The following is a 23,398-nucleotide window of genomic DNA, read 5'->3' on the forward strand; positions in this document are numbered from 1 at the left end:
CCTCATCTTGCAGAGACAGATAAGAAGGTCACTAACATCATATCTGCATGATAAAGCAGATGCCAATTAGTTTTCCTTTGGAAGCACAAAAGCTGGAATTTTACGCATTTTACACAAGGCAACGTTACTTATGTATACTAACTGACTATACTTATGTATAGTATGCTATCACATCAGCATGTTAGCAGGATATTTACCAGACACAGGTATTGATTTCAGCCATCCTCTTGTCATAACGCCGAAAACCTAAATTGACCAATAAGCCAATTTCCCAAATTAATCCTTTCAGATGGTTTTAATGGCAGCTTAAATATACAAATCTGAAACCATGGCACAGATGTGACATTTACTTAAAGATTGACAGTGGTCTGACTGGTAAACTGACGTCTCTTTATTACAGATTCAAACATACACACACCCACACAATCAGGCATCAAGTACTGACCTATAAGTTTGTGGAACAATGTCAGTGATTACATGCAAAGAAACTAATTATCCATTATATTTTTACAAAAAGGTTGTAAAAAAAATGTTTTAAAGAGTTGTAGTACATGAAAATAAATGATCTGTTATTATTACTTTTGATCAACAGATTCACTTTAGTTTATTCTGAAGCTAAAGTCAGAAGCTACAAGACAGGATAGATGCCATAGAGAGCGATGCCGCACTGGTCGTGCTTGTTGCGTGCCATCCGGATGTAGCCCTGATCTCCAAAAGTAGTTCCCCAACTGGATGAGGATAGAGAAAGAGAAAAAAAAACACTATTAAGAGCAAAGAGCATGTTTTAAACCTTAAAAAGAGATGTTTTGCATGCACAGACTGATGCTAAATGACACGCAAATCATTTCAGATCAACCTCCCAGCCTGGGTTAATCACAGTGGAAATTTTGTGAACAGAATGTAACAGCTGTTTTTGTCCTTGTTGATTCAATGTACTTTTCTCTGCAGTCTGACTTCCTTGTTTCACTTCTCGCTTGTCCTCCAGAACTTCCCCCCATTGTCTTCAGAGCTGCAGAACTTCAGAACTACTTTTAAAATGATAACATTTTAAAAGTCATAAGAAGATGAGTAAATTGTGGTCATGAAGGAATGGATATACAACCAAGGACAAGGAGTCACTATTGGATCATAGCCATATATCACCATATATCAGCAGTTTCTAAAATACACCAGCCAAATAACCATACCAAATTCACATTATTTTTTGCAGATGGACTGGTGTACCTAATAAATAATAAGGTGGACAGTAAGTGCATATATACAGTTTATATGTAGCATTAGAAATTTACTTTTTTTGTTGTTTTTGATTTTTTTGCAGCTTCCTAGATTCTTCTTTAACTACATCAGTAACTCTTTTCCTACAAGTAGGCGCTGTAGCCTGCTCTATCTCCACAGTCACTCAGCTGTTCAGCTCTGGAAAGCTGAAGCAAGTGACCGTCCTGTAATAGTTTAAACATCTCACCTGTTCTTTACCAGCCAGTAGTCTTGTCCATTCAGTGTGCCATAGCCCACAGCTAAAACGCCATGGTTCACTTGCTTGCTGCATGACGGGTCATCATACACACCTGAAAAACAAAACAACAAAAAGAAAATATGTCATTATGTCGAGGTTCTTCATTTGCTCATGTAGAAGCTGTGGAATATCAAGCCTTATGCAAGAAAACTTTGCTTAAACATAAAGAAAATTTCTCATCCAACCACTTTATGTCCATCCTCCACTGTTAAAAATATCTGTACCTTACAATTTCTACACACATATGGAAAATAAAGACTGCTCAGCTGTGTAACTTACCACTTCTGTAGAAAATAAATCTTGGCCGTGTGGCATCAATTGCCACTGAAATGGGTCCAATAGTCGCCAGTGCCTGCTTCAGGGCCTCCTCGTCACCTTCAGGCAGAAAGTGGTAGGCTGAGCAGTTGGCGGCACGGTATGCAGGGCTGTAGCGGCAGGGTTGTGTCTAAAGTTGGACGACAAACTTGTGTTAACAGATCTGATATAACCAGTTCTATTAAAGAAAGAGCTGAACAAGAACAAACACAGAGCAAGATTTACGGTGACAATGACAAACTCATTTTTAACAGGAAGAAACTCAGCATAACCCAGCTCATAGGGAGGGCAAACTGAAAGTTTTTTTATTGATTTGATCATTTATTATTGATTTGATCATTAGTTGAAAATGTACAACCCAGCTTGGTCTACAGCTCCAAGTGATGATTAGCTTCTTCATATAATGATTTATGAATATTCTGCAATGAAATTGAAATAAACCACTCTAGTTGCTTGTTTTTTTGGTTGAATTGACTTTATCACACAGGTGCTTGAATTGGCTGCACCTCATGCAAACATTAAATAATTCTTTTGGTCGCTTGCAAATGTTCTTAGTAGTTGAATTGCAGGGGAACATAGAAGTCACTAAGGTTATTGGGATAATATCTAACATCACATAGTTTTTATTTATTTATTTTTGTTAAATTAAAATCTAAACACCTCTGTGGGGTTGGAACAGTCTGTCGATTTGTTTCAGAACTGCCCTCCTCCTCCACACCAACAGCAACGAACCAGATGAAGCCTGCAGGACAAACATGTTGTCCGCTCCGATTAATTTATTGTTGCTCCAAAGAGACATTAACAGCTGACCACGGACAAGTGAGGAGAGTGTTGCTGTCTGCAGCCTGGGGGGTGGACTTAACTTTTGTTGCTGTTCATACACCCACAGTGTTGTCTCATACAAAAATGGGTTAACTGTAAACAGTGTCTTCTCTTCTCACTTAAAAAGATCACTGTGATTTAATATCTCAGAAAGAACAACATTAGATCAACGTCCTCAAACTGCTCAGACAAAGGTCGATTATGTTCAGCTGTCACTTTTGACAAAGTCAAACAACACTCTTCATGTTGCTGTGTCATGTGCCACACATAACCTTTCATTTTTATCCTATTTACAAGTTTGCAAATGATAGGAAATAGTTCCTTCTCCAGTCACAACTTAAGCTTACTGCCAAAAGTCAGCTTGCACAAATGTTCCGAGACTGCGCAAAAGGAAACAACTCTTCATCCAGGTAGGTGTCATTAGTCGTTTAAAAGAAGAGACCAGGTTCACTAACATTATCTGGGAGGCAAGGACGTTAAAAAGGGGTAAAAACCTTCATAGTTGACCTCTACTGAATAATGATGATCTTAAACTAGGGCACACGGACTGCCAGACACTAGAGGGTGGTCAACCGCGTCAAGTTTAAAGTACCATATCTAAAAGTGGTTGTAAAACGCCAACTCTAAATCACATAGACTGTATATAAATATTCCATATGTATATATAAATATGTACAGAAAGTCCTCACTACCTTGAATTGGCCAAACTGACACTATTGTCCCAGAGACAGCAGTATCTTGCAAGTTTGGAGCCAGAGTCTGGGCAGTATTGTCCGAGTGGAGTCAGGCAGAGCTGTGTTCTCGATGACCGGCCCACACTTTTGCCAGATTCACTCGTGTTTTCATTTGATTCATATCGTGCTCTGCTCAACCTCCACCAGTTTCAAAGAAAAGTTGGACTATACACTGTACTTATTATTATTTCTTTTCCCAGCTCTCACAGTTCTATGGGACTGCTTCAACTTTGGTCCCATCCACTAACATGGAGGAGGTGGAGCTTATTACCTACACTGTAGCCAGTCACCAGGGGGAGCTCTACTTGCTTTGGCTTCACTTTTGAGGAGCATATTGTCCATCGCTATTTAAGTCTATGGTAAATCAACACCTTTCTGTACACCTCCCTCTCTGGGAGGGTTTCCTAATGAAATGAGGAAGATTCTACTCTTAATAGCTGGATCTTTTAAGGTTACATAAATGTCTTTGCATTCAGTCCGACCAGCTATTGTTTGTGTTTAAAGACTCTTAAACACTTTAACGCACTCACCAGTCCCGTATAGGGGTATCCGACTTCGGAGTCAATGCCCTGGTTGTCGATGACGTATTGGAAGGCTTTGTCCATGAAGCCTCCGTTACAGCCTTTGTTGCCATATTTGCCAGAACAGTCCACCAGATTCTGGGGACTGAGATCCACCAGTTTTCCTGTGTTCTTGGCTAGCTGTCCCTCCAGGGCCCCAGCAGCACTGAAGGCCCAGCAAGAGCCACAAGAACCCTGGGTTCAAAAACGTAAATGTCAGTGTAATGTCACATACATAAACGAAAGGACAATTATGCGTCATTATTCCAAACTCCCTCCAGTTTGTCCACTTTATTAGCTTTAAATTCAAATGGAATACTAGCTGAAAGTATTTGGTCAGAGTTTCAGCCTTCCCAACCTTCTCCATGCATTTACTCCTGTTAGAAGTAGGTGAAGTTTTAACACAAATCCCTACTCTACAATGTCATATATTGATAGATTATTATATATGTTAGATGAAAACTCTTGAGAGCTTTATTGATAATATATCAGATAAACAGAGAAAAACATTTGCAGTTCAATAGTGCTCCTGAAGCTGTGGCATTACATCAAATGGATTTTATACACATTTTCACATTTGGCAGTAGAACATGAGTTTGTAAAGATGGAGCCAACAGAAGGTCCAGCAGAGTTTCAGAGGTTAAACTATTCCATTGACTCTTTGAGCAAATGTTTTGTTTGGCAATTATATTAAGCACTTTGCAGAGAATGTAAGGAATGCCAAAATCAATACTTATGTGTCTCTGGTTGAATGATACTCATCTGCCCAACATGAGTTTGTGATGAGTTGGACTTGAAAAACTACAGAAGAAGAGATTCTGTAAGCTGTCTTCAAATGGCATGGTATTGTTCTTGGTACAAATAACTTTTTTTTAAAAAAAATTAAATATTAACTCTCCATGATAAGAACAACAATGACTTTGAAATGATATAATTTAAACTAACTGCTGCTAAATGAGTTGGACTTGTGTGTTGCAGAAGCAGTGATTGAGCACCTCTTCTTCATGAAAAGAGTGAATGCAGTAAAAAAAAATGAAAAAACTTGCTAAACTAGCAGTTCTGGTGGTGACTTCCTGTGTGAACATGAACTGATTCAGAAAACCAAGAACAAGAATAATGTGGTAAAAGAATGGCCAAACAGCTGATTTCATCAGAATTCAACATAACACATTTCTGCTTTCACCCGCAACACTAAGCACTTGTGAAGCTGAAGAATTCAGGGAGTTACTGATTGGGTTAGGGTTACTGACTGAATGAATCACAGTGAATATGTGCCCTCACCTGCATCTTGACTTTTGTGACACAGCCCTTCTGTCTCCAGTCCACAGTGTCTGGTAATGTAGCTCCTGATGTCTCTGCAAAGGGAGATGGCGCCCTCTGGACGTGGGTGGGGGGAGTGAGTGTGGAAAAATACTGCACGACCTCCTCTTGTGTCTGTGGCAAACAAGAAGATAACAAAATAGTTAAATGATCAACAATTGAGGGGCACAAATGATTTAGAATGGCTTTATATAAAACTATATTTTATTTACTGAATCATATCTGAAATCAGAAACTTTCAATTCATTTTACTCTACCGAATGGGCGTAATTCTTAGTGGTTGTTGTTTTGACAGTCATATAAGGCAACCTTTATAGGTTTAGATATTAAACAAATCAGTTATGAAAGACGTCTTTACACGTCTTTAATTCTGAAAATGCTCCATCAGTAATAATGCTTGAGATGATACTAAAATATGAGGCTAAAACAAAGGTAACTGGATTTGTTTGATTTTAAGTGAAACAACTTCAGGAAAACTCCTGTTTCCTTGTTTAGTTTTCTTTTTAGCTAATTGTTTTTCATTCTTTTGCTCCATTTCTTGCTGGTCCTTTGGTTTTTTTATGGCCATTGCTGCTGAGATCAAATGTTCATTAACAAACTTTTATGAGAACATATTTTAATGTCCAGATAAAATCCAAGCCAAAGAGGTCAACCAGATAAACATGTCCCATCCTGTGCTAAAGATACAGTTTCACCTTTCAGTCCCTTGATTTAGCTGAGTGAGAAGTCAAATTGCAAAACATTCTCGGGCATAGGCTGGTGAAAGGCAGCTAAGAACATAGACCAAATTCCACTTAATATTAATATTCCAGCATGTGGCCTAAGAGCCTGATTCTTTCAATAAGTTACACCCATAGTATATGAAGGCAAGACATACTGCTTGCGCATCCTTGTGAGCTAGATCAGTGATCAAGTTAATAGCAGAAATCATCTCATTATTTTAGTCCAGTCTCAACGCCTTTTGGAATATGCAATATTGCCAATGTTCTTGCAGACTGGACAGATTGTCTGACTGGTTCTTGTTTTTCTGTGCTGAGAACCATTCAACATGGTTTTTGGTCATTTTTATCTTTTTGTGCTGCTTTTTAATTATTTTTTCAGGACTTTTTGTGTTTTGCAAGGGTGTTGGTTGTGGACTGCAGTAGAGTGTCCGTTGTGTCAGATGATGTATTGAAGAGATCAGATGATAGTGCTGTCCATGTCCCTTGAGCTGCTGAGGACTGAGATTCCCACAAGGCCAGAGATTACCCAGCGCTGGGAATGCGAGGCTGGAGTTGGATGTGGAGGAGTGGAGAAGGAGGTTCAAGCGGTGGTGTTGTCTGTGCTCATGGGAACATGACATTCTTTGACAAAATGTGCCTGGCTTCTGCCTGACTGTAAGGGCGGATAGAGACTCACTCCTGGGTGTTGGCGTTTATATCCCTCCGTCAGCAGAAAAGGCAACAAATGAGACAAGATCCACGCCACTATTGCCATGCAACTGACCGAACAACCACATCACCTTGGACATTATTTTGCCAACTACTTTTGTAAATTTGTTCATAATGATAATTATGTACATATTTGTATTACACTGTTTTGTATTGTATTTTACTAGATGACAGTTATTTTTTATTTTATTTTAATAATATTTTATTTTACCTTTCTTTTTACTTGTGGTTCTTAAGAGTGTGCAACTAAGCTACTATGACCAAATAAGTTCCCTCGTAAATCATTAAAGCCTCTACTACCGTCAGCAACACCAAGTGTGTTTTTTAATCTTGTTCAGTACATTTCTCAGTTTAGTTCATGTTCATTGCAGAAAACCTCTTCAGTGCTCAGGATCTCAGGATATTCAGTCTTGACATTGATCCTGAATGCTAGCAGAGAGCAGTGGGTAAGATTTGATTTAGCGCAAGATTGTTGAATGCATTTATCTTCACTAGTGTACCTAATGAACTGGCAAGTCAGTGTATGTCAAACACACTTTTCAGCGTACTGCTGATTGCAACCTCTGAATGTGTTGGTCACATTCAGAAATGGGACGTCTTGGTTCCGGTTACATTGAAGGTAGGCAGAGGTCTAGATTCAGAGTTGGATATGGTTGTCATACCCTTGCATAACTCTACTCAATTCTTATGAGAATATATGTCTGCTAACTTGTTACTTGGATTTCATTATAGGGCGTTTTTCAACTGACAGAACGAAAATACCTCAGATTAAAAATGATGTGGGTGATGGAAGTACTGTTGAGTTGTATGAGCACGTTGAAGGAGATTTGCTAAATCAACTTGTCTATTCAAGGCTTGGCATATGATTTGTGGCCTGTTAAAGAGAAGCTACTATATGCTTTATGATTCATATCTCTTAAGTTGATAATGCATTTTAAAGTTTGATATCCCCATACAACTTTGCATCAAACTTAATTATCATAGAGTAAAGCTAGTGGCAGGGATCTAACTCTAAACTACTTTCAATATGAATAAAAATGATGATCCTGCATCTATTACAAGACACAGACAAGTATCTCACCAAGTCTCCCATGAAGTTCATGCTCAGATCGTAGGTATGAAACCCCATGGAGGCCTCCAGGTTGTGCTGGGTAATAAGCATCAAGTTCTGTTCCCACAGATCCCTGCGACGGGCATCCTCTGCCTTAACACAAAGACGTATAAGAGAACATCGGTAAAGTAGTGCATAGTTTAATGATAAACCTCACATATAGTGGCCTGCAATGAGAATAAAAACTGTTTCAGATTTACCGCTACACTAACTACATACCTCGTTTTGGTAGTTCTTCTCGTGTGTCTTTTTCCACAGCTCCCAGTGGTTATCCAATCTGCTGTCAAACGTGGCTGCAGCCCCTGTGCACAGGGAGATGAGCAGCAGGCTCCCCAACATCAGGCCTGCAAACAAAGAGAGACAGGGACCACATGAGGAGGCAGGATGTCGCCTGACATTTTCAAGAGACGGATGATGACTAAAACACAGAGAAAACAATCTTCCAGACATCAAGCCTCAAGTCGGAAATTGAAAAATGGGTTTTTATAAAAGCTACTGAGATTCCACTGACAGTGGGGCATTAGACATGACAAAATGTTGTCAGAGGTTGCATTAAGTGTTGGGAGAAGTATAAGATAATAAGACAAAGAGGTGACAATACGACAATAAGTTAAATACAACTCAACTTATAAAAGCTCTTTACATTTACTTGTTTATTATCAATGTGGTTTCCTTTGTTAACCCTGGCTAGTTTACTGCCCTTTCTTAAAATACTGTGATTGACTGTAGTCTAGCTGCCTCTCACAGATATATCTTCTTATAAATCTGCAAACTTTGCTTCAAGTGTCTTCAGGATACCAACTCCTGATGTCAAGCGTACAATATCAGGCTCCAGATGTTGCTCTGAGCTGCCCAAGTTAATAGGTTAATTCTGCTTTTTATTTCTCAGACACACCAGTGCCAGTAGGCAGTTTGTTATAATGCCTTGCAGCCATTCAGTAGAACAGGAACATGTGTTTTTTTTATATTTTGACTGTATGCTGCTGTATGAGGAGGAAGTGGTTTAACTTTAGTAGTCTTAAATGGCAGCCTGGTCTGACATCAGGCAATGCACGCCCATGTGTCAGTCAACATTTTGCTGCATTGTCATTGTCAGATCTACCTGAGCAGCTCCTGTTGTTGTCAAATATGCAAAAATGCCACTTCAGGTTTATACTGTCTGAAAAGGTTTGATTTTGAGGCTGTAAATAAAGATATTTTGTCTATTATTAAAAACACATACAGACATAAATCTGACATGTATGACTCTCTATTTACAGTACTGTATTAAACATATCAGTCACATTGGCGGCAGTATCACTCTAAGTAGCACTTCTACAAACCTTAAACCGCAAACTGAATATAAACCTCCAAATGACGCAATGATCATGAGACCAGAAATGAAACTAATGAACAAGCAAGACATCCAGTGAGTTAACATCAGCCGTTAGTTAATAACACAAATAGAAATAAAGTTGTGTCAACAGGTGACAGGTGTATTTGATGTTAAAAAAAAAGATATTTAACGTCAAATACACTCAATACATTCAGTTTTATTTATATAGCTCAATAACAATACAAATTGTCTCAAGATGATTTACATAAACGGCCTGAAGCCTCCAGAGCAGCCAATAAGTAAAACTTAACTTGATCCAAACTCAATGGCTCTGATTGGCAAACCCATTCGCTTGCTTATCTATTAATTTCATAAATTCTAATGAGGCAAAGAAAGATCTTTATGGAGCTAAATGACAAAAAATACCAAGTAAACGGACCGGTTTAACTATATATAATCTGATTAAATACTCTGTAAATAAATTGAATAACTGTTTTATTGTAAAGTCCTTATTAACCACTATAGTCAGACTTCAACACAGTAATATACTAATATACGTCTGCCGCTTGGATAAATAGACCTGGACCCTGAACACAAAAGAAACATAATGGAAGACAAACAAAAATACAAAAACGAAAGTAAACGCAAACTCCTGTAGACGTTATGTATGGACCCTCTTTCTTTTAACAACAGAAGCATTTAATTAAAGCTGTAAATGTATCGACGAAGTAACTTTCACTTGCCTTTCCCGGTCGGACTCATCGTTGATTCTGCCTCGGATCTACTGTGGCCGTGCTTTCCTGGTACATATTTATGAAAACATGTCACATGGTTTCTCGCACCTCTTCCTCTTTTGAAACAGAAAGTCCCGTGTGTTTGGTAATTAATTCAAGCACAGTGTCAGAGGGGAGCAGTTACTTATTTATTCATTCACCTTTAGAAACCTGAAAGACGCCAACAAGCACAGAAAATATAGATATACATATTTTAATTATGGAAGGTAGTTTACTATATTATTTAGCATTTCAAAACAGTCATGAAATAAGAAATACACGCATACTTTTCCTCCTCTAGAGGCTGTGATGCGAATTACACCTAGAGTGCAGGAGGAAAGTCCACCTGATAATGTTTTATATTCCCTTTTATTTATTAACTGTTGTCAGTAAGACTTATAAAGTAAGAAATTCATTGTATGGTCTACACTGCTGTTTTACTGTGACAATAAACCTCTTGAATTTGATCTGTAATAATCCTTCGGCTGGGAAAAATATGAAACATATGAAATATAGAATTTTAACCAGATGGAATGTTAAAAAGGTGCCTGATGATTGTTGGAACTTCTGGTTTCTGGGACTGCCAGTGGAGCATAGAGTATGTATGGAGGTCAACATTGAAGTTGCTCTGTGCCTGCTTTATAGCCTAGGCCAGCACAACAAATAAATAAATAAATAAATAAGAAGTTGTACCTTTGGATTTTGGAAGATGAAAGGTGAATATTTGCTGTTCCAGAGACATGCAGATAATTTATTTTGAGAGTTGCCTTACTAACGATGTTTTGTTTGTAAGGGTAGGCATAGGACCAGTCTACACCTATTCAGTTAGCTTCATCCATCATTGTATTTTGTATGTGTTGAAAGAAAATTTTGTTTGTTTGAGGGGAGGGAGGTTAAATGCTAATCGAATAAACTAAACTGAACTGCAACTGAACTGAATATTCACTTAATATATTATCAAGCTCTGACTCCAAAGGCCATGAGATGCCAAGCAAGTGGAATGCTGTCCAGTTTTTCAGCTGATTTGCCACGTCTTTTTTTTTTTTTTTTTTTTTTTTTTTGTAGCTCTACAGTATTTAATGGTCAGCAACTCTTTGTGTTTGTGCATCATTCCTGCTAAGCAGCTGATTAGTGGTGACTTTAGAGGAAGATTTTGCAACCTTCTGACCAAAGCTGTTTCCCCCTTTCTGCATTCTTTATGCGAAACTAAACTGTCTGGCTGCTCGCTCAAGTTTCAGATTTACTGCGCAGATACAAGCGTAGTCCTCTGACTGCTTGATGAGATGACATTTTGACATATATCAATTACTGCCACATTTATAGCCATAGTCACTCATTTTATATACAATTAGTTCTACAGTTTTTGCACTTTTTATACCAATCTATGACCCTTGCATTTGTCATCATTTTTACTGACTTTCCTAAAAAAAATATTAGATATGTATACATGGTATACAAGATATCCTTTTAATTACTCAGTGTTTGGTGTTTAGTGACTCTTTCAGTATGTGCATCGTTCACATTGAGCAGCTGACTCAGCCCATTTTCCTGTCCTTATAGTATTTCTGCATTTCTGGTGGTGGCTATTTACTGGTCTTAGTAACCCGTTTTCATGCATCAATAAATCCAAATGATTCATTCAACTTCAAAATGAGACCTTTATTCAATTTCATAGAAAACATCAGTTTACATCAGTTTAATCATTAGAAAAGTGCTGAACAGAACAACAACAACAACAAAAGTCCACATGATCAAGAGAAAAACTGGTTAAGATTTATTGGAAGTGACTCTCTATCCACAGGAAAGGAGGAGCTCTCATTGCCCAGCAATGTTTTTTTTTCCTGTTTCCTGTCTGTTGGAATTCACACAAAATGTAATTAAACTGGGATCTGAAACTATCACTGAATAGCAGACAAATACTGAGAAAGGTTTTGTTGCCTACTGGGTTCATAGATGTAACTTAGCACTTTGGTACTCTGCACTGGAGGTAATGAAACCACATGTTTCTTTAGGGATCAGACTACAGCGGAGATCTGCTGCTTTAGAGATCAACTGAAAAGACTTCAGAGGTTTAAAGTGCTTTATAAAACTCAAGATAACCAAATATCCTCATTAGACTTTTTTGAGAACATTTAAACCCTTCACTCCCTTAGTTATAGTAAATACAATGTTGGATGCTTTTAAATTTTTGAAAAATCTGTGTAAATTAAGTAATATGTGTTACATTTTGTAGTGGTAATTAAAATGAAGTGTATTTTTGTGTGTGTAGTAGTCTAAGCAAAGCCCCTTCCTCATCCTCCCTCGTCTTTCTCTGAGCTCCATGCTTCTTCACATGATGGGGTAGCTGGCGAGGTTGGCGATGCCGCAGAGGTTGCCACGGTTGCGTGCCATCAGGATGTAGCCCTTCTTGCCCCAGGTTTCACTCCAGCTGTCAGGAGAAAGACAAAGGATGGGGACAGAGATGGAAAGGTAGAGACATAAGAGGCGTGAAGCATCGCCAGAAGTCAAACTACATTTCGGTTTCTCACTTTGTCTCGGGCAAAAAAAAAAAAAAGCCCTGACAGGAGACATCCAATCAAGGCTACGCCAACAAACAGCCCATCATTTCATTCTGGTGGCCTCATGAGCCACCTGATGCCATTCAGGCATTCAGACAGGTGATGTTTCCCACCTGTTCTTGACAATCCAGAACTTCTTCCCCTTGGAGTTCACTCCATAGCCAACTGCCAGCACAGCATGATTGATGTCATCTTTGTTGCAATTGGGGTCGTAGTAAACACCTGGTCACATGACAGAGGGGAGGAGGAGAGGCATATTATGCATCAGTGGACCAACATACAAACACTGTAGCGCATACAGCTTTTATGTAGAGGGCATGGCACACGATGGTGATTATCTTCATCTTTATTTCTTCACATAATTCTGTTATTCTGGTTATATATTAAAGGTTTAAGCATCAAAATGTAAACTAAATTCAACACATCCAGCAGTGATACCTTACAATAAAGTCTTTATAATTTAAAAGCTCTTCCATGCACAGCTTTTTCTTGGATAGCAATATATTTCTTCCACTAACTGAACGAACCAACACACATCTTCATTACAAGGAAATCTGAAAGCAGATATCTCTCACTAACCTCGACTGTAGAACTGGAAGCTGGGTTGTGTGGCGTCAATACCCACAGACACGGGGCCCACTTTAAAGAGTGCGACAGCCAGCGCGTGCTCGTCACCCACTGGGATCTCCTTGTAGCCTTTGCACTGGGCTGCCATGCCTGATGAGTTGTAGCGGCACGGCTGGTCCTACATATGACACAAAGGGGGAGAGGATGCTCTTGTTTCGGATTTCAGAAGAAGCATTTCTCACATGCACAAACTCAGAATGAGTTTCAGTTGTCAGTGAGCAAATAAGAGCATGTACACAGATGTAAAGCAGGAACAACAAGCCAATTAAGGAAAATTAATTTCATTTGAATACATAGACATGAAAATCCAAACAATCATTAATAAACCATTAATGCTTAGTCTGAATTATGCCTCACACCTTGTGATTTTGCAGTCACATGCTCATTTCACATGACAATGACCGATCACATTCAAAGTATTCAAACTATGGAGAATGTGCAGCTTTCAATCTTAGCCAAGCACATGTACTTCCTTCTATTACCAATAAATGACTAAAGAGGAAACTCCAGCGTGTTTGCTCTGTGAGAAGAATTCCACCCCTATCATTTCTGCTGAATCACGTCCTGTCAGTTAAACATTTCCTCTGGCTTTAAGGTTAAATGGAAAATGGGTGTGTGGGTTTTTTCAGTTTGATTATCTTTTATGTTTTTTGGAACCATGTGAGCAGGCATATCTGCAACAGGTTCTACTGGTGTGTATCATTTAATGTAAGATAAACGTTCTTTAGGAGAGACAGTGCTGCCATTTCGACATGACTACAACCAGTGGCTATTCTTTGGCTTTTGGAGAGCAGCACAGCTACAAAGTGTTATCCAGAGGGCTTTCGAAGTACACTGATTGGTCATACGACAACATGTCTATCATCAAAAAAAAAAGAAAAAAAAAAAAAAGAAGAAGTCGAAAACAAGGCAAACTGGACTTGTAGGGTTTGTTTAAGGGTTTCAACTCATCTTAGTGACTTCCTCGGTCCTAAAAGATAGAGAAACCCTGCAAATCCAGCTTGTTTTCTGGATATACCCACACCTACATAACTGTGAACCTTCTAACCTTCAAAGAAAATATTTAATATTTTTTTAGTCTTCTCACAAACATATTAATTAGTGTCACTTATATCAGACCATCTTCTGCTCTTTTTTATGCACCAAAAGGTGCATTATTGAGACTGGCTCTCATTGTGGTCTGTGGCCAGTGAACAGGATGTCACTGCACCAACAGTAAGAAGTAAGCGTTAAACATATTACTGGAAACCCTTTACCACAGTCTCACATGACATGTTTTCAACAGATACTGTAGTGTATTTGGCCAATGCTGTGACCTATTGACCTACTAAATTCTAGTCTCAGTGTACTTGTTGTGTTGTTACCTGTCCAACATATGGGTAGGCAGCCTCGGAGTCGATGCCTCCGTTATCCTGCACATACTGGAAGGCGATGGTCATGTACCCTCCTCCACAGCCGTCATTCCCTGAGACGCAGTCAACCAGGTTCTGAGGACTGAGGTCAATGAGCTGCCCTGTCTTCTTAGCCAGCTGGCCCTCAAGAGCCCCGGCAGTGCTGAAGGCCCAACAGGAGCCACAGGAACCCTGTCAGGAGCGAATAAAAGCGAAGCGAGTTATACGTTTGAATGTAGATATTTATAAAGTTGGTTGCAGTTACAGTTAACAAGAAAAAAGGGAGAAATGATCAGAAGAGAAATGTGTTGTGCTCCCTTTCTTCAATTTATGTGACAATAGACTTATTTGGGGGTTGTGAATTATTCATAGGGGTCTGGGATTATTTAGACAAGTAACATTTTTTTTAAAGATAATCCAAAGATGAAGAAAAACGAAAGAAATAAATCAAATGAGATCAAACAGACTGAGAAATTTCAGAGAAATTGTGTGTGCCATCTTCTCTTTGGCCACTGGACGGCAGACTTTGACAACTTTGTCATTTGTGTTGGTGATGTGTGTATCTGGGTTGTACAGTATATTTTTGTTGGCTGTTGGGCAGTATATTGTCCAGGACTAGGAGGATAAGGAGTATCACTGAGCTGGACTAGGACATACTACCAATGAATATTTATATGTCACAGACACTTATAGTGTGTTTTAATTTCACCAGGAGAAGAATTTATACATGAACATATATATTGTATGTCTTATGTTAATTGTAAACAATTGGTGCGGAAGGACTTGACTGCACATAAACGTGGCTTAAGCTCCATCTGGAACACATATCACAGGACTCATTAATGCTTCTGTTTAAATGGAAGCAAATCCCTGCAGCAGGTTCAGCATCTTGAGACAAATGCTTCCCAGATGAGGTGATGTTGTAATAGCACCAAATTAATGCTTATGGTGTTCAGCAATCAACATTAAGGTGGAGATATAATTATCTCCACATATATTTTTCTCAAAATCCGAGTGCATTCATTTTAACAACCCCTGGGCAGCTGTGTTCAAGCTTCCTAACTACTAAAGTAGTAAAACTGCCTGACTGTCAACTCCCTCAGTTTTCAGTTAAAATATTTCCTCTGTTCTTCAGCACACTACTTCCCTGACATTGCCAAAATTAAAAACTGAAAATTTGTAGTTGCACCAATTCAGCTGGAGGGATGTTCTGAGAGTGACTATGACCTCTGGTATAACGGAATTCACCTCAAACTAACAAAACATGAAAACACAATCCAGTAATCATAAAGGGATCTGTGGACGAAGCTGCAGAGTGGTTAGTATGCACAGAGTGCAGCTAATCTTTTCCATTATTCATGAGCAAGAGGGAGCAGAGGAGCAGCTCAATCAACCCTGTTTATTGCTGCACATTTAAATTCGTCCAGCAGGGGGGAGACAACGGCGCTCACACCGACTCTGGGGTAACCATAGAGCGTATCAGACTGGGTTATCTGCTTAAATGTATTAGATTAGACATCTGGTAGCCACCATGGACTAAGTGGAACACACAAAAATGGATAACTACAAAAACGTATAACAGTAAATGCTAATTCCATAAGTCTTCCTAAATCCTGCATACCTGCATACGTTACCTGTTAGCTGAATCTATGCATTACAATTGTATGTTTCAAATAATTATATACACTGGAAATATCCTGAAATGACAACAACAAAAACAATAACGCGAAATAATAATAACTTCCACTAGCATGGGACTTGCACACTTCCTGTTTTGGTTCTTGTGAGTTATTACACAGTAATTTCCGTCCCTGTCTTGTCAGGGCCTGTTTCAGTGCTCACTGGGATGTGACCTTTCAAACATGTGACCTGTTATCACACTGAAGGTTTCTATAACATAAGCCCTTACCTTGCTGGTGTTCGTCTCATCTATCTTTGTTCATTCCATTTCTGCCACATAAACCACATTGGCACTTGGCAGACTGTTGACTGTGTGTCAAGTTTTTTGAACAGAGCGTATCTGTCAAAGATTTAATTAACAAACAGATTTTGGGTTCTGCTTTTATTGTCTTTCAACACTGCCAGTCATCATATTTCAAGTTAATAAGTTTGCCAAAAGCAGCATTTGTTACGCATGCTGTGCAGCTGCATAGCAAATGAGTGAAAATTATCCAATGAGGGTGGTAGAATTAACACAACAGTAAAGATGAAGGAAGCTTGCTAGTCAGCACGTGCAGATGATTCTCTATAGGTATGTCCTTAAAAGTTATCTGTTCACACACTGACAGGAATCATTTTAGTCCCTTTCTGTTGTAAATTTGTGTGCAGCAGCAGCTATAGTTTTGGGGGAAAACTTAAATAAAAAAGAGCAAAACATCAAAAGCAATGAAATCTCAAAGACTCCATTGACAGAATAATGATCTGACCTGGTTCTTCACTGATGTCACCATGCCCTTCTTGCGGTAGTCGACAGATTTAGGAAGCCTGGACACCTTGTCGTCGAATGCCATGGTAAAACTGCGCTCATGGTTCAATGGGATCTGCAGACCGGTCATCTTCTCTGCAACTTCCTCTGACGTCTGCATGAATACAATTACATTTTTCACCATGTTTTAAGACTCAAGGGTTTGATTGAGGCTTTCACTCAAATATTATCACATAATAAAAATGTGCAAACATTTAGATTTATGACAAATAGAAGAAATAAACCAGACAACATACATTTCTGACACAAAGGAATTGTATTCAGTGAGTTTTTCAAAAAAATAAATCAGATTTTACTGGAAAAAAAAGTTTTTTTGGTTCTCGAGGTTTCTTTCTTTCTTTCTTTCTTTCTTTCTTTCTTTCTTTCTTTCTTTCTTTCTTTTTTAACAATAAAGTTCATTTCTTTGGGTGTTGAAAAGATGTCAACACCCTAAACATTTAATGATACCTGCTCAGACTGGAAAATAATTTGAGTGATACCACTTTTGCTTGGCATGACATGTGAGTAGAAATGAGACCTTGAGCAAATGGCACTGCTTCAGACTCACCATGTCTCCCAGGTGGTTCATCCCCAGCTCGTAGGAGTGCATGCCCAATGCTGCCTCCTGGTTGTGTGCATCAATCATACGCATGTTCTTCTCCCAGATGGCTCTGCGGATCCCCTCTTCATTCTGAAGCAAACACAAGAACGTGTCACTTCCTGGTGTCAACTCAAAACAAAACAAACAAAAAAAAAAAACTGGGCTCATCCTTTATGTCTAGATGGCTTGAGGCTTTGGAAGCATCCTTCTTAGTTTTCCAAGATTTCTGATGCACATTAAAGTATAAGACATTAGATGAAGAGCCACAGCATAACACAATGTGTTCAGACTCCTAAAACAAGTACAATGACCATGAGCACCAGGAAGCAAATATGCAGTCAAATGAGAGCAAGAATTCTGAAAGACAAGCAACCGGTGTTATTCACTTTGAATGAATTATTTAGATTTTTTTTTAACTTACTTTTGTTCATTTTGTGTTTCTTACAATGCAAAATTGTCTGGCCTTAGTTTAATGAACTCGATGAAACAAGTAAAAGAAATGCAAGACATAAAACTATACCGGCATACATTTAGTCACGCTGACATATGTTGCGGAAAGATTTGTTTCCCCTGACTTATTTATTTAATATGAAAAGCTGCAGCCTCTGAAGCCATTTAGCCGTTAGTTACTGTAGCACAAAGACAACCTGCTGGGCTGTGACTTTGGTATCTTGGGAGCATATTTTCAACCTCAACATTTTCCAAATCCAAAAAAAAAAAAGTGATTTTCCCGACTGAACATCCTGCTCCACTATTGGGATTCATAGATTGATCACAAAGTATCTAAACATCTTACTCCTGCTTCAACACTTCACAGCTGAAAGAAACTAATCTGGGTAAACAGGGCACATTTGCATTATAATTATCAAATAATAATAATTAAAAAAGCTTCACGGCGTTCCAACCCCATTTCATTAACTGGGCCAATTAAACCAGAGCACATACACACTCTGCACTTAAATGACTCGTACAGATATGCGACAAAACATTACTTTGCCCATGATCCATCACTGCGTGTCAATTATGTGATAAAAAATCTGTCATTTATGTGCTGCCTTGATATCGAACAGTGTCACTTAGAGGTTCATGTGTTATATATGTTATATGTTATGTTATCATATGTTATATGTTGGAATAAGATATAGGCAAGTAATTGGTTTGTTGCCTAGAAAAAAACATCCTACTTAGTATTTGTGATCTTAGCAATAATTAGCATAATTGTAATCGTTGTTTCTATTTTCATATCCATTGCAGTAATGGAAAATGCAAATGGAGAGAAAAGAAATACTGGATTAAAATCAGCCCAAAAGATAAAAAGAGATATACATACAAGCATTGATATAGATCCGCGCATCAACACATGCATAATACACACAACCTCACAACCTCTAAAACCCAAAGGCACACACGTCACTGCAGATAAGCAGCATGCATGCATCCATACATGCTCACACACAGTGCAGACACCAACATGCACAGTCCATAGTTGTGCAGCAGTGACCTCTAGCCCGGGGTGAAGAGCGGAGGGATAACAGATGCTCAGTAAGCATCCGGGAAGTAAGTTCTGCAGTCAGCCCTGGTTTAACACCAACTAAACTACATTATTTCCTTCCTCACAGCCAGACACTTTAGTGCCAGAGAAAGAGAAAACAGAGGTAAAATAAGTACCTGTGCTGGAAATGTTTGACACAAGCTACAATGCTTGTACACTGCCAGAGCAAATGGATGAAGGTGACACAAATGAGAGTCTGTATTTGACTTAACTAATCCCAAATCACAGCAAACAAATACACAAAGTTGTTTTTTCAAGTGGATCTTCAGCTTCGGATGGAATTTATTGGCTAATGATGAAAAAGATACAGTAAACCCTCATTGTGCATGTCCTGCTTTACTTTTGCAAACTCCATCTGTCTTGTTTTCACAGGCCAAAACAAGGAAGTAGATCAACCAGTGCTGGCTTCACATTTCTTGTTTTTCCAGTCAACATTTTTCCCCTCAGCTGTTACAGTACTAGGCGCTTGTGCGTTTTATTAAAGCAAACACAAGCAGTGTTGCTTTGTGGTCAGCTCTTACACGCCGCCCTGAGTCTTGTCTTAGCAGACAGTGAGTCTCTGTGGTATTGTCAATAATAAATGGTGTATCAGGTGAATCTTAGCTGAAGCTGAGGCAAGAAATATATTTTCTTCCTCAAATTCTGCAAACAAAAGCATACTCCCTACCACAATGAATATTATTTTAAAAATAGCGAGCTGCCATGAATTCATAAATAGCTGGATGTGTTGCATACATCTGATATTTTCCACTATACAATTTTCATATAATGATATCATATGATATCATATGATATGATATCATGATTGCCCCATTCATTTAATTCATAGATAGGGATAATGTATGTAATGTATATAGTATATTGTGTTTTTTTCCCTATTTATATTCTACTTTTGTTATATATTATGTATGAGGTATGGTGTAAATTAATGACGAAGGTCTGCTGAGAGAAGAGAGAGGACAGAGAGGATTCTAACTGATTGGCTGCTAAACTGAGTCAGATGAAGACACAATGGGTCAAAGGCAAACATGCCCACATATTGAGAAACTCAGTGAAGCAGAGGGAGAGAGAGGAAGGGGAAATCCCAAGAGGCTTGAAGACAAAACACAAAAGCAAAAACAGAAATGCACAGAGCTTATCCATGCATACATCCATGCATTCAGATTTATCTTAGGGGAGACAGTTTCAAAGTCGGCTTTGAAATAAAAAGAAGTTGAATCTTTAGTACTAACATGTATGTTTTCTGGAGGAAATCAAGATATAGATCAGAATTTGACATTCTTTCCCATTTAAATGATACTGATCTTCACTTTCACTCTGCTACTCCTGCATGCCCACTTCTTTAGTTTAACACTGCCTTTTTTGCTTTTTTATATATTTTTGATATTTTCCCACTGTAGGATGAATAAAGGCATATCTTATCTTATCTTATCTTATCTTATCTTATCTTATCTTATCTTATCTATGGCAAAAAAAAAAAAAAAACAGTATCTTGGTGTAGTTTTGATAGAGCAGAGAGAGTACCACAACAGATTTATTGCCACTTGCAAACATAATGTTGTGCAATCTCCATTTGAAGAAAGATCCAAAGCTACCTAGACAACCAACAGCGTGGTTGTGATACTCCTGTGACTTGTTTAAGATATTAGTGGTGGCAGTATCCCAGAATTAAAACTGCAAATGTTTTAACAAGGCATTTTAACGTTGCTGTATTCCATTCTTGCATTGTGAAGCACTTTGTGGTGCACATTACATATGAGACATGTGGACAGACACTAACCGTGCCACTGTATTCTTTCACATGTGTGGTCTTCCACTGTTCCCACTGGGCATCCAGCGAGACTTCATCCAGCTGGCCCAAAGCTGAGACAGCCAGCAGCAACACGCACACACACGACAACATCCTGGAAGAACAGAAAACCAACAAACTTTCACATATCCTGAACCAAGATGGAAATACAGACCTATATAAGTTGAGGTTGTGTTGTTGTTACAGTATTTGTTAAGTATAATATCTCCTGTAAAGACACATTAGTACTATTAATACTATGATTTACCATTTCATCTTCATTTGTTTCTAACAGCAGCTCTTTGTGGGTTTCCACAGAAGGAGTTACAGTTAAGATTTCCACTAAATAACAAACTAGTTGTGAAGAACCATTTCTTTGTTTTGCATGGATTTGTGTATAGTATTTCACTGTCACGTGAAGGTTACACGTTCAGGGTTTCACGGGTTTAGAGAAAACCCTACAAACTTCAGCAGTCTGTAGCTTTAACTACATAAAACTCAGTGGGAAATGTGTGAAGTCTCTCTGCAGGGGCACATTAAATGCATTTTTAAGTCCAGGATAAGAAAAACTCACTGCAATCTGACTTTTTTCTCCACCTCACCACCTCTCCCCTTTTCTTGCCATCTGTCATTCATCAGGTTCTCCAGGCTGTTTTTTTGCACTGCATAAAGAAAAAGCTGCTGGCCTTGTAGGTTTACTTATCTAAATGTCTATATCTAAATCTGTTATCATTAGCTTAGAGGATCTGGTTTATATTGCCTGCATCCTGCATTTGCATATGAAAATAATTTACAAACTTTCCTTTGAGCCCCCTTCAAAGAGAGTCCTGTTATTGTCTTCAGTTCAGCGAGCTGTATTACCTTTACTGCACCTCATTCTAAACTTAAACTCTAAACAAAGCCCCTGTTCAAGAGAAAACTGACAAAACTGAAAGTAAAATGCTGTATCAGGAAATCGTCAGTAAGCAACCTTACCTTAAGTTTAAAAGTCAAAAAGTTTGGTGAAGATCTCAGTGTGAAGTCGTCTTCCTCTGCTCCTAAAGTGGGTCAGTGTGTGAGTTTATATGGGTTGGATTTTGAGGAAGTACAATGGGAGCGCCGAGTCAGGGGAGGAGTTTTTTTTTTCTTTCCATTTCCAGGCAGGGGAATGACATCTGGTTTCACTCGCAAAGACGGCAAAGATCTCCAAACCAGATGATGTCAGGTGTCAGGTTACAGAAAGCATGTCTGAATCGGTGCAATCTGGGTCAGTGCTTGAAAAGTGTTTTTAGATATTTAATTAAAGAAAAGAGCTGGACCTTGGAGTTTATTCTTGACCTAATCTCAAACACAGCTAGGATATATCAGGCTATTGTAAAATCATTAACATGATATGCCCTCTTCTCTGCAACAATGTTCAAGAAAAAAAATGAGAGGCGTGAATTACCTTTGAAGTCATTTTCAAACAGTCTTTTTAGTTTCTGTTAAACTATATTGAAGAAATCATCTGTAGTAATAAAGCCAATATGAATGATTAAAATCTGCTATCTGATTATATAACACAACCAGGAAGGGTGAGCGGAGATTCAAAGAGTTTATTGTCACGTACACAGTATGAAAGCTGTTTCAATTCTCATTGCCATCCACATGAACGCCTAACAATATAACATCATAAAATTAGAATATAAAATAGGTGCATGTAATACAAAATATAAAATAAGCAGTGAAAATATACATGAGGAATTGAAAATGCAGCTGTGTGGTCATTGATGATGGAGGCGGCTCTCTTGTGGACTGGTAGATGCTCCGCAGACAGGGCAGTGGAGTCCTGGTGATCTTCTCAGCAGTCTTCACCATTCTCTGCAGGCGTTTGTGGTCCGTGACAGTGGTGCTGTACCAAATGGTGATGTTGTAAGTGTGGTAGTCAAGGGTGAGTGAGCAGTGGACAAGTTCTCAAACGTGGACAAATGAAATAACCTTAACTGAGTTGTTCCTTCAACCTGTGCACGTCAAAAGATCAGCAGTGAGAATACACAAGAGACACATGAAAAGATGTCAACTGTAGTCGTCCTGTTAACGAGAACTACAACATAACTGTTCCAAGACCTATGGACACAAACAGAAAATAGCAAGACAATGGCATGAAGCTAGGATGATAAGACAGATATGTCTGTAATGTTCTGATATGAGTCTAACCTCAAGTTGACTTAATATTTCTACAGCAAATCTACAACAAAATGTGTGTTGTCACAGAACTAAGCTCTGTCATGTTTTCTACAAATGTTGAAATATTAACATCCACATTAAAATCCCACATACAATAATAATATGTTTTTTTTGCTCACTGGGGCTCCACTCACGCATACAGAATAAATTATAATACATTGAGGAACTTCCTGATGGTTGGAGTGGAAAAACTGATGTACAAGGCATGAAGAAAGATGCGCAGAACATCTAGACATTCTTTTCATTTCCAGCAACTGTTGAACAGTAAGAATGCATGAGTGACATCTGGAACCTGTATGGTGCATTTGTACAAAACAT

At 38.5% G+C, this 23,398-nt stretch overlaps 2 protein-coding genes across 2 annotated transcripts; both read right to left on the reverse strand.

Annotated features, from left to right (window-relative positions):
- Positions 1 to 373: 373 nt before the first annotated feature.
- On the reverse strand, positions 374 to 9,978 carry ctss2.1 (cathepsin S, ortholog2, tandem duplicate 1). The gene is made up of 8 exons (XM_047598394.1): positions 9,864 to 9,978; positions 8,025 to 8,149; positions 7,776 to 7,898; positions 5,226 to 5,378; positions 3,915 to 4,139; positions 1,793 to 1,958; positions 1,463 to 1,565; positions 374 to 728 (listed from the first exon to the last, which is right to left on the reverse strand). The coding sequence occupies exons 1-8, from the start codon at positions 9,880 to 9,882 to the stop codon at positions 629 to 631; spliced, it is 1,014 nt and encodes a 337-aa protein (XP_047454350.1). The 5' UTR covers positions 9,883 to 9,978; the 3' UTR covers positions 374 to 628.
- Positions 9,979 to 11,531: 1,553 nt separating this feature from the next.
- ctsk (cathepsin K) lies at positions 11,532 to 21,988 on the reverse strand. The gene is made up of 8 exons (XM_047598395.1): positions 21,851 to 21,988; positions 20,867 to 20,990; positions 17,502 to 17,624; positions 16,896 to 17,048; positions 14,443 to 14,661; positions 13,031 to 13,196; positions 12,565 to 12,673; positions 11,532 to 12,321 (listed from the first exon to the last, which is right to left on the reverse strand). The coding sequence occupies exons 2-8, from the start codon at positions 20,987 to 20,989 to the stop codon at positions 12,222 to 12,224; spliced, it is 993 nt and encodes a 330-aa protein (XP_047454351.1). The 5' UTR covers position 20,990; positions 21,851 to 21,988; the 3' UTR covers positions 11,532 to 12,221.
- Between the last annotated feature and the right edge of the window lie 1,410 nt (positions 21,989 to 23,398).

This window comes from Mugil cephalus, chromosome 11 (assembly GCF_022458985.1).
Source record: "Mugil cephalus isolate CIBA_MC_2020 chromosome 11, CIBA_Mcephalus_1.1, whole genome shotgun sequence".
Lineage (NCBI taxonomy): Eukaryota > Metazoa > Chordata > Actinopteri > Mugiliformes > Mugilidae > Mugil > Mugil cephalus.

Coding starts and splice junctions, on each gene's coding strand:
- ctss2.1 (XM_047598394.1), bottom strand. Junction 5,379..7,775: donor TGAACTTCATGGGAGACTTG/GTGAGATACTTG, acceptor TGTTTGCCACAG/ACACAAGAGGAGGTCGTGCA. Junction 729..1,462: donor TACTGGCTGGTAAAGAACAG/GTGAGATGTTTA, acceptor ATCCTCATCCAG/TTGGGGAACTACTTTTGGAG.
- ctsk (XM_047598395.1), bottom strand. CDS start 20,989: ATGTTGTCGTGTGTGTGCGTGTTGCTGCTGGCTGTCTCAGCTTTGGGC. Junction 17,625..20,866: donor TGAAAGAATACAGTGGCACG/GTTAGTGTCTGT, acceptor TGTTTGCTTCAG/AATGAAGAGGGGATCCGCAG. Junction 12,322..12,564: donor TTCTGGATTGTCAAGAACAG/GTGGGAAACATC, acceptor TTCTCCTGACAG/CTGGAGTGAAACCTGGGGCA.